Raw genomic sequence first — 11586 nt, forward strand, 5'->3', positions numbered from 1 at the left:
CGGCCAGCAGCACCTCCTGCACCCAGCCCCAACACGGGACCCTCTCCCGGCCAGTCCGACCCCATTAAAGCACTGGCACCTGTACTGGGACATTTCTGTAGCTGCTTCCAGGCTCTGACACGGCCAGCTGGCTGCTAAAAGTGAGGGTACTGCAGCAGTCAGCCAGGGAAGGGTTTATCCCCACCTCCAGCCAGGTTTTATGAAAATAAATCCCAGAAAAGTGTTGCTTTAAGGAAAGATGCCCTGTTCCCCGGGAAAGCTGCCAGGACACCAAGGGCAGAGCAGCTCCTCTGGCATTGCTCAGCCCAAGCTTTGGGGGTATTCAGTGGGAAGTCTTCTCTGCACGGAGCAGCACTGACTCCCTGTGGCTGGGAGCCCTGGTTCCTCCCACACCAGCCCCACTGGAAACCTTCCCTGGGCTCGGACAGAGGGCAGCACAAGGTTTGTACTCAAAAACTGGGTAAAACCAGGAGTCTGGAACACTCAGTTATCAACGTTTTCACGGGGGATCAAGGAACACCAAAGCCATCCACACCAGACACAGGGAGGTGAGTCCTGGTGTGATGCTCCAGGAGAGAGCATCTCCTGATGGAGATGCTCCAGCAGCAGAGTGGGGTTTTTAAGTTCACACAAAATGGGAATTCTGTTCTCCAAATGAATTCTTTCAGCACTTGTAAACCATTATAGAAAAAAACCTGAAACTGCCACCAGCTCAATCCCCACTACCCTCAGTTAGTGAATGCTGGTTTTGGCCTCGTTCTCACCCCCAGCTAAGCACAGACACCAGCACAGCACAGGGAAACCAGGCAGAGGCTCCTCAGCACTGTCACCCTGAGGGGTGGCAGGTCAAGCTGCAGGCCCAGGCAGATGGTGCTGCAGGGAACAGTCACTCCCCAAAACAGAGGTGTGGACACCACTCCTGCAGCCCAGCCAGGCTGCAGAGCACCTGCACCTTCCACCAGACCCCAGAGGAGCTGCGAGGGTCCTCCTGCGCCATCTGCCCCCTCACGTGAAGCCAAAAGGCAGCAAAGCTGTTGTTTATGGCAGGTGCTCACCCTTCTGCCAGAGGGCAAGTCCAGGGCAAGTCTGTCCCTGTCATCAGCAACACCCCAGGGAACTGGGAATGGAGAAAATCCCGACACTGAGTGGCAGGAGGAAGCAGCAGAGGTGAGATTTTGCTGTCTAACAGCAGTGTCTGGAGGGCAGGATGCTCAGAGGGCACAGCCAGGGGATGGGCAGTGGGAGCATTGGAAGGTGTTTGGACAGAGCCAAGCCTGGAGCACTGGGATTGTTGGGACCCCTGGGTGATGGGGACACTGGAGCCCACAGGAAGATGATGAAGAGCACAGAGCTCTCCAGTGAGCAGAAAGGCCCCAAAGCTGCCATTGTGGGCAGCCCCTCCTGCAGGGGCTCTAAGGGGCACAGCTGGGCACACACAAGGCTGAGCCCCTGCCCAGAGCAGCCCCCACTCACACCAGGGTCTCTCCAGGGCACTGGGGTGCGGCCAAAGGCAGCTCTGGCACCAGGCACAGCTTCTGCACCCCTGGGAACAGCTGCCCCTGCAGGGCCCTCATGAGCAACTGTGCTGCAGCACAGCTACAATGATGAGTTTGGGGTTTTTTGGAATCTAAAACCTGGCCCAGGCTGCCCAGGGAACCTGTGGCTGCCCCATCCCTGGGAGTGTTCAAGGCCAGCTTGGAGAGGGCTTGGAGCAGCCTGGTTGAGTGGAAGGGTGGAAGGTGTCCCTGCCCCACTGGCAGGGGATGGGATGAGGAGAGCTTTAAGGGTCCTTGTTTTTATTTACTTCAACTTTTCTGTTATACCTCACCAGCCTGTATGCCCAAAGAGCAAAGCAGTCACTTTTTTTCCCCAAACCTTCTATGAATACTTAAAACCCTTTCACACAAAAGTGGATTTAAAACACCTAAGCACACATGGTAACTCTTTAAGACCTTTATTAACAGATGCTTGCAGTTTGACTTGAAAAAATCAGGCGTATATTTCATACAAATTAAAAATGAGGTTCTTAAAAATCTCAACGTGACCAGATATGAAACAATTTACAAACTTTTAAAGGTATATTGAGAAAAAACAGGCTTTTAAAAAACGTGTTTATCATTTCCAAAAAGAGAATTCTTTAGGTAAAAATAATAAAAACCCCATGCTGCATAGATAATGCAGATAGTTCTAGTAATCTGGTCAACAGCAAAAAGCAAGCACTTAAGGTCTTCCGTTCCAATTCTTTTGTTCATTTCTTATTGCTGGAATTTCATTTTCTTCTTCATTTCTTAAAGTCTTTTCTTTGATGACTAAACTGAAAAAGAGGAAAAAGAAAAAAGGCTGATCAGACAGGTGACAAAGGGTTACAGGGGTGTTTTTCACAAGATTCACCTGCAACTCAAAAATCCACCCTAAACTGCCTGTCAGAAGCTCACAGGGCAACCCTCACCAGCTTCTCCTCCCTGCCAGCCCCAGCCCCTGCAGGCACACCAGGCACCTTCCACAGGATCAAGGATCCAAAGAGAGCCCTCAGTCAGCCTCAGCCCAAAGGGATCCTCCAGCCATGGGGAGGGCTGCTCCACCAGGCTCTGCTGACATCCAGCCACTGCTGAGGGCACAGAAACTACACCCAGTGTTCTCCAACGCTACAGCAGGAGGAACCAAGGTGCCACTGTGGTATCCTTTTGAAGCCCATGTTCTGAGAATTCATGCAGGAGGTGTGGACCACAAAGATGAGTAACAAATGTTCACCAAAGTGCACAGGGATGACTGCAGCACAGCCTGGACAGGGAGTGAATGATCCATCTGCACGTGGAACACGAAGCACTCGAGCCCATGCAGCCCCCAAGCTCCCAGAGCTGGGAGAGCTGCAGCTGCTGCCAGCACTGAGCCATTCTCCCAGTCCATCCCATCAATGTGAGCACTCAGTCTGCTCCCACTACAGCCCTAAGGCCTCTTCCACCCTCCTGCCCTGGTAATTAGCAAGGAGCAAGTGACAAAGGAATGGGATACACACATGGGTGACAAGAAATGCAGGATAAAGTGTCCTGGCAATGAAAATATTCCCAAATTAGCAGAACTGTCCCTCCCACACACTCTGACAAAAGCACCATTTCTACCAGTTTTTCCAGCACTTTGATTAGATAAAAAGCTGCTCCTGAGACACTCCTGCTAATTCCACATCACCTTTGCAGAAATGGAGGTCTCAATGCCATCCACTTCCCTGCAGGGACTCAGCTCAGGCATTGATGGAGCTGGGTGAATCCCAACACATGCTTCTCCTGACCACTTTCCAGTCTACACTTGCTCTGCTTGGATTTCTGGGTTAGCAGTGACTGCTGTACACCTGAACTACCGCACACAGCCAAGATTTAAAGTGTAACATCATTCCATCTATAACAATTAAAGCCTGTAACTAACTCCTCCCAATCAGTCAGCATTGACACTACAAAGCCCCTCAAGCTCAGTTCTGCAGACACACTCACAGATCAGCTACAGCACACGTGAGCAACAAGAGCCCAAACCTTATAAGGCACAAATTTAAAAGAACTGAAAGAAGTCAGCAAGGGCATGCCCAGCCCCGGCCACGCACCCGGATGATGGTAGAGATGTTAAGCCGGTGTTTACTCAGCCCCGCCCTGCTCAGCCTCGGGAGCGGACGTGTTCTCAGCTGGTGGTTCGGCTGTCTTCGTCTCTTTGCCATCTTGTGGTTTAGGGTTCTCTGGGCGTCTGCGTCGGTAGTTGAAATTACGGCGGTACCGACGTTGAGGTGGCTGCTGACTTTGGGTTTCATCCCCTTGGTTCTCTTTATCTTCTTCATTTCCATCCTCTCTAGGCTGTCTTTGACGAGGAGGACCCCTGAAAATCAAGCTAGGCTTTAACCATGCAGCACCTGAGCACCGCCATGTCCCGGCTGTGCTGCTGGACAAGGCTGAAGCCAGCAGCTCGTCTGGAGCATACCTGCGGAATCTCGGTCTGTAACCCCGGTACATGTTTTGCCTGACTGGTCTGCCGTCTCCTGCACCCTGGTTGTCAGCACCCTGCAAGACACAGGCCACAGAGCCCCTCAGCCCCAGGCAGCAATGTGCTCACTCCACAGCCCGTCACGCAAAGAGAAAGGAGCTGCAGGACTGTCAGTTCAGTCAAGGGGAACAGCAGTTCTAGGAACAGCTGTACACACGATGGAGAATCCTCCAGCAAATCACACAAACTGAAACACTCAGGTTTTTAGAAGCTGTAACACAAAGACCTTCAGCTACTTCATTTCACATTACTGCCAAACCTTACCAAAATCACCTGGAGTACCTACAAGAAGCGCCAAAAGGTGCATCCCATCACCCTGCTGCAAAGCAACCAAGCCCGTTTAGCACCACACGTCAGGCAGGTGTTACCTCCACTATCTCTCCCTGCACGGGAGGGTTGGTGTATTGTGGACGACGCCCGTAGGGCCTACGCATGTAGTAAGGTGGGTACCGCCGCCTGCGATAGGGACGGCGTTGCTGGGCTTGACCTTCTGGGATGTTCTCTGCTCCTTCGTTCTTTTCCCCACTCTCACTGTTCTGGTAGTTTTGCTGGTAGTTGCGTGGAGGACCCCTACGACGTGGATATCGTCTGTAATGGTTACGATCTGCTGCGTATTTACTGCCCTGCACTGGAACTCCGCCAGGTCCTGTGACATTGGCTGCCTCCGCACCCTGAGGAGTGGAAACAGCGTTAGGGCAACGGCCACCGTCCCACCAGCTACAGCACAACAGTCTAGACTGAGCAGTGATTTACATCCACCTTGTGAAGAAATGAAAAACCATTCACCTCCTTGGATGTCATCAGGCATCACCTCAAACCGCAGGCGCCACAGCAAAGCCTGCAGTCTGAGTTTTCCATGTGCTGACACCCGAGAGATGTGTTTACCTTTTCTCCCTCAACCACATCAAACTCCACGGTCTCTCCATCTCCTACGCTGCGGAGGTACTTCCTGGGGTTATTCTTCTTTATGGCAGTCTAACAACACAACAGTGCAGGCACAGCATAAGAATACAAAGGAAGACTTAATTTTTTTTAATTGCTAAATATCAATTTCTTTATTTTAGGAGAAAGACCCATACTCCTGAAAAAGCAGTTGAATCATGGGGAAAATCCAGGAAGCCACAAAATGTACCTGTATTACACTCTGGACTATTTGAAATGTGCAACAGCTTTACCATTAACTGGGAGCACCTGTCAGCATCCTGTCTGCTGGCTACAAAGGCAGTTTGAAAACCACACACTGGCTAAAGGATTCCTAACCAGAGTTTAAGATTCAACATCACTATGATAGTTTTATATTCCTCTGAAGCCTATATACCAATATTTCAGCCTTTCCAATCACCCTCTTGGATTTTCAGCCCTCCATTATTTCCCACACACCACAGGACACAGCAGCCTCTGTGCTCCATACTCTCTAAACTGTTCCATACTCATAGAAATGGCCAGGTATCAAGAGATCTCCTCCTCCGAGGCTTCCAACACCATAATTTCTACCACAGGACTAATCAATCAAAACTACATCTACTCCAGCCACAAGGATTGGTCTTTTCCAGGTGTCAGCACCAGACAATGTTGTGTACCAGTGTCAAACATCACCAGCACACTCAGATTTCAGTGCTCTGCAGTACTGGATGACACCTCTGACAGACAAGTTAACACTCAATACACTCAGCCCTGTTCTCCTTATCAAACACTTTAACTGAAGGGCAATAAAAGTGTAATAACTTTAACATAAATACTTGCCACACAATTTGATTAGATTTTCTCCCCCTAAATGGAACAAAATCAATGGAAAACCATGCTCACAGGTCTCAGTAACTTTAAGGAAAGCCTTATTACAACAGCAGCCAGTCCAACAGCTTTTTGTGATGCCTGAGCTGTGTAACAGGGATGGAGAAAAGCACTCACAGCTAGAACTTCTCAACAACCTGGTTTCTTTCAGATTAGAGCCCTACAACTGCTTTATTGTAAAAAATATCACACTAAAACAAATCATGACCAAACTGTTATTTCAGAAACAGACAGCAGCTACATGACAAGTCCTGTAACCCAACCAGTAAGTCAAGGTCACACACAGGTGACCTTACTTGCCCGTTGAGTCTGAAAGCTTCCCCTCAGGGTATGTATAACCTCTCATGAACCAGTGCCTCTAAAAGCTGGTAATTCAGACAAAGAAAAGGCAAGAAGCTGAGAAATTATTAACACAAAACACTTGCCAGGCATTGCTCTTCCCTTCCTCTGTGTTAACATCAGCAGCATATCCCTAACTTGAGACGAAAGAATGACCCATGGATTCCTAAATGCCAGAAGTAAACCAGGCTCCACTAGGAGTTCTGTGTGGGCTGCTTACTAACAAGATCCTGAGCTAGAAAGGGCAAAAAACAAAATGCTGATCACAGCCTTGCACTTCAGACAAAGAACTAAACTAAGGCAAACCTGTTCCATGAAGTAAAACACAGGTGTGGTGTGCAGTGTTTTCCAGAGGCTTACCTGTTTGCCATACATTATATCTGAGGGTACATATCAGTTAAATTGAAAAGCCCCTACTAAAATGTTTGTATACTTTCACTGAAAACCTAGAGCAATAAAATCTGTAATTTCGCCTAGGAAAAAAGAGCTTCATTGGCACTTCAACCCTCAGTTAAATGAATTTCTCTCCCTGCTGCAAGCTTTTAATTTATTTCCAGATGCTTACTTAACCACTGCATGAATCCACAGGATGACTGGACTCCAAGCAGTTATCCCAAGCCCATGGTGGCAGTCCCTGCAATCTCATCACTGTACACCATCAGCCCACTCAGCCAAAGGACAAAACCCCAAAGTGCAAGCAGGCTCTACTTGCAGTACAACCAAGAATCAGTTCTTGTGTTCAAGTAACAGTGAAAATGCAAGGCTCTTCCACAACTTCAACTTAAATAGGTCAGGCACAGTCAGTTTCTGAGAGGGAATATGTTTCAGTTTCAAGGAAGTCTTACCTGATGGACGAACACATCTTCCTTGGTGTCATTCCTGCAAGACAACAGGAAATTGAAACTCGTGAATAAAATGCACAGTAAATTAAAAATCCAGGTGTTTGATACAGAACCAAAAAGCAGATCTATCATAACAGGCTTTGAGCATCACTCCTCAGCCTGCTCTCAACTAGTTCCTATCAGCTTACTGTGTGTAGGAAAGAGATCAGCAGGCAGCTTACACACAGTGCAAAGCACATGCTGAAGGTTCAGTAAGGCACGTTCCTCACTGCTGCACACCCCTCTGCCCTTCACATCCCATCAACAGAGATGTTTGAATACCTGACAGGGACCACTCACTGCTCCCCAGCAGTGCTGTGTGGGAGTCTGGCTACTGCAGCTTTTGGAAGCAGCTCTGCCTCTTCACTCACATCCCCTCAGCCTCAATGTTTCGCTCACCTGAGGAACAGCAACACCAGCTGCCCCTGAAGGCAGCACAAGCCTTGGTTTCCCCTCTCAAGAAACAGAGAACAGCTCAGGTCTGTATCTACAAGGCCCCAAGAGCACCCATCCTTCAGCATGGTCCTGGCAGAGCTCCCACAGCTGCCCTGAGCCCAACAAGCACAGCTCAGGAGCAGCTTGAGTGAGCAGTTTCCATTCTGCTCTGGAGATATTCAACAGAGACACCCCAGTGCTGGTCAGAGGTGCACAATCCATCCCCCCACTGCAGCATGGACATCCCAGCTCCCAGCACACCAGCCCACCCTCACTGCTGTGTTCAGTTTCATTATTGCATGGAACCTTTCAACCAACAGCAAAGTGGCTTTTATTTCCTAGAATGACTGGTTAAAGACACCAGCTTGTGTGAAAACAGGCTCTGAACTGGAGTGCTCACAGCCAGTGGTAACAGAATACTTGGGTCAGTTTTTAGTAAGATAAAGCCAGGCCCTCCTCACCCCTGGTTTTAAAAAGTGAGAATTGACAATTAAACTTCTTCCAGAAACTCCATCCAAGCTAGAGCTGTTCTACAGACATCACCAGTAAAAATAAGTCCCCTTGTTTCCTCTTGAAATTGATGCCTCCAGACCTCACAGGTTACTGGGAAAAGGCAGCCAAAAGGCAGTGGAGCAGAGCCATTCCCATCTCATCTCTAAAGCCCCAGAAGCCCTTGCAAAGCCAAAGCTGAAAGACTCTTCTTCAAAACACAACGTCCAAAATGCTAAAAACCTTCACAAGAGCATAGTAATATATTTCTAGTAAAAATGCTGAGCACCCTTCCCTCATCCTCAGCTGAAAAACAACTGGTAGGAAGTGCTCCACAAGCGTGGAAGCCTTGTACTTTTGCCCAAGCTGAAATTTGGACAACCAGAACAGATACTTGTTTTCAAAATCCTGTTGCAAAGCAATTTCCATCCAAGAAGACATCAGACTTTTGGCTTGACCACTGACTGGGTCACACAGAGCTCACTGAGTCAAGTGAAAAACACACCAGGCCGTTTTACACCACTGGCCACACCACTCCCAGTGCTGCTTTCCAGCAAACACATCTGGGAGAAGCAAGCATGCTGTCATGTGGGTGATGGAACAGCAGGACCATCACTTGTTCAAAGAAAATTTGGAAGGGTACAAGAGAAACACCCATTCTGAAGGCTGAACAAATCATTTAGCTCATCTTTGCACTACACCACTCTTCCATTCACATTTTTTATCCACAAAAATATATTAGAAAAAGGGAAACGGACAAGCAGACAGACTAAGAAAATGCCAAGTCCAGCAGGGCACCAAATACCAGGCCAGACAGTGCAGCTCCAGTCACGGCAGAGACCAAGGCAGAGGCTCTTGCACATCTGCTTGTTAATTTTGGCAAACATGAGAAACAACCATCAAAGTCCCAGAATTCAAACTCCCTCCTATTTTGGAACAGAATCTCACTTCTAACATTAAAAACACACAGAAAACACCTTAACTGAGCATGCATCTACATCAAAGCTCCTTTCAGCTCTGAAGCCTCGTTTTATTTGAAAGCAGACCTGGCTAAACCAGAGCCATGCAAGGGCAGGAGCTCCTGGCAGAGCTTCCCTGCAGCCAAGCAGAGATTCCAGAGCTGAGGAAATGTCCTCCCCTTCAGTTACCAGGCTCTAATCTCTTGATAATACGAGATCATGCTGGGTTTCTCATTACAAATGGCAACCTCAGGGATTTAACAGCTGCCAAAGTAATGACTGGGGAAGCTCCTCGGATGTCTCAACTCGCTGCTGCCGCTTCCTTGCTTGACTGACATCACAGAACATTTCCACTATTGAGGGAACAGGAAAAGCCTTCCCTCGAGGTGGGGTTTGTGGCTGGGACTCGGGAGGCGTTCCCAAGGCCAGAGACACGGCAGCTCCCGGCACTGGTGACTAAAGCACGCTGCGAACAATGCAAACTGGGCAGACTGGGAGGCAAGTTTGTAAAGATGCAGACACAAAACCAATTCAGGAGCTTGACACATAATTCAAACTAGTTCACAGAGTAACAGGCAGTTCAAAAAGGTAGTGTTTAAACCAAACATAAACACCAGGTCCAACAGTAACACTGCACTTGCTGCCCTGAAGGAGGATTCCCCACTTTTCAGACACATTCTGATACTGGAGAGTTTAAGTACCAGAATTAAGGGAAACAGCTCTGGCAACACTCTGGAGAGGCCCCCCCAACCAATGGTGCCAAGAATTGACCATTTTTAAAAAAAACTTGTTAGCAGAGCACTTCCTCTCTCTGACAGGCCTACTATAGGTATTTACACAACTCCTGAAGCGCTCAAATTATTCTTTCACATCAACTACTGTCATAAAAAGAATCTTCTAGGCACATGTTGCATGAGACCCGTCCATTCACTTCAGTGTGGCACTAGACCCTGTGAATTGTGCTCCTTTAGCTCCTTTTCCCACATGTTGAGGGTGTCCTCATTAGAGCGTGTTTGAACTACCAAGTGCTCAAAGCAATTTTTTGCTTCCACTGACTGAAGTTCCCTCAAGAGTTTAAACAAATACTGTGTGTGCTGACAGCCAGTATACTGTCATATCCTTAAGAGGGAAAAAAAAACCCAGAACACCACAAAAAAAAAGGACCATAAAGACACATGGCCGTGGAAATAGTCTCGCTTCGAGAGCACGGCTCTTGCCCGGGTTAAAGGATTGAAAAGACAACCAGGCAAGCCCCGAGCGGGTCAGAAACCCTGGGGGTGGAGAAAGGGCGCATCTCAGCAGCTCCTTCCGCCGAGCAGGCCGAGAGGAGGCCGAGGCACGGCCGCCCCCCGCCCCGCCTGTCACCCGCCCCACACGAGCGCCGCGCCCCCCCGTTAACGAGGCCCGCCGCGCCCGGGCGCCCACCTGTTGATGAAGCCGTAACCGTTCCTCACGTTGAACCATTTCACTGTTCCCAAAACCTTCGTTGCTGCGGGAAGGGGCAGAGTTGGGGGGGGGGAAGGAGGGGAGGGAGCGGCGCGTCAGGGGCACGTGGCGGGGCGCGCGCACAAAGGCCCCGCGTGGCGGACATCTTGCGCCGCCCCGCCCCCACCCGGCACGCGGGGCCGGCGGCGCGCGGCGCGAGCGGGGGGCGAGTAACGGCCGCGGCGCGCGCCGCCGGGGACACGCGCCGGGGGCGGGCAGGGGGCGCGCGCCGCCCCTCGCGGGGGGGGGGCGGGTGGGGGGAGAAGGGAGCGCGCGCCACCCCTCAGCCACGGCGGGGGAGGGGCAAAGGATCGGGGCTTCACCCACCCACCCCGGGACCCCAGGGACCCCCGCCGGCCCTCACCGATGACCTTCTTGTCCCCGCCAGCGGGAGGCGCCGCCGAGGCCAGGCCGCTGCCCCCGTTCCCGGTCCCGCCGTTTGGCTTGGAGTCGGCGGGGGCGGCGGGAGCCGCCGCGGGGACGGGGGCGGCGGGCGGCTGGGTCTCGGCCTCGCTGCTCATGGCGGCGGCTGTTCGGTGCGGACGGTGGTGGTGACTGCTGTTTGCGCCGCCTCCCGCGGTGTGATGGTGACTGAGGCCGGCCGTGGGGGGGCTGCTCCCTGCTCCGGGCTCGCTGAGCTCCGCTCTCCGCTCCCGATACCGATCGAACTGGCCACAATGGCGGCGCGCACCGGCTAGCCACCCCGCGCGCCCCGCCCGCGCGCGCCGCAATTCGCCACCCGGCCCGCCGGTTAAACGGAGAGCGACCCCATTGGCCCTTCCCCAACCCGCCCCCGCCTCCCGCCGGAAGCCTATTGGCGGACACACCTGCCTCTCCTCGAGAGCGCGCGCCCATTGGCCGCTCCGCCCGTGGCTGCCAGGCTCGCTTTTCTTACCGGCCCGCCCGGAGTCCCCGCCCCCGCGCCTGATTGGCCGTTCCGGCCGCCGCTCCCGCCCCCAACGGGCACGATCGGGGAAGTGCGCGCGACCATGTGGCGGGCTGGGCGCCGCTCCGCCCACGGGCGCTGCACCGGGCCGGGCCGGGCCCGCTAGGGATTGCCTGAAAGGGCCCGGGAGCGCTGAATACCCGCGGGAAATGACGGGCTCGGAGCCGTGTCAGAGCTCCCTAATCCACGTACGCACATGCAGCCACAGCACTGAGCTGACCCGCGGGGAATCAGCTTT

At 51.7% G+C, this 11586-nt stretch overlaps 1 protein-coding gene across 3 annotated transcripts; it reads right to left on the reverse strand.

The window, feature by feature from the left end:
• Window positions 1-1938: 1938 nt before the first annotated feature.
• On the reverse strand, window positions 1939-11091 carry YBX1 (Y-box binding protein 1). 3 transcript variants are annotated; one of them, XM_063417094.1, is made up of 8 exons: window positions 10767-11091; window positions 10343-10406; window positions 6999-7032; window positions 4909-4998; window positions 4392-4694; window positions 3961-4040; window positions 3593-3870; window positions 1939-2309 (listed from the first exon to the last, which is right to left on the reverse strand). In XM_063417094.1, exons 1-7 carry the CDS (start codon window positions 10921-10923, stop codon window positions 3624-3626), a joined length of 975 nt encoding a protein of 324 aa, XP_063273164.1. In that variant the 5' UTR covers window positions 10924-11091; the 3' UTR covers window positions 1939-2309; window positions 3593-3623. The 3 variants fall into 3 exon arrangements, with proteins under 3 accessions (XP_063273164.1, XP_063273163.1, XP_063273165.1); XM_063417093.1 differs by having other exon boundaries at window positions 1939-2314; window positions 10767-11090; XM_063417095.1 differs by having other exon boundaries at window positions 1939-2314; window positions 3593-3858; window positions 10767-11087.
• Between the last annotated feature and the right edge of the window lie 495 nt (window positions 11092-11586).

The sequence above is a fragment of the Prinia subflava genome, chromosome 21 (genome assembly GCF_021018805.1).
Source record: "Prinia subflava isolate CZ2003 ecotype Zambia chromosome 21, Cam_Psub_1.2, whole genome shotgun sequence".
NCBI lineage: Eukaryota > Metazoa > Chordata > Aves > Passeriformes > Cisticolidae > Prinia > Prinia subflava.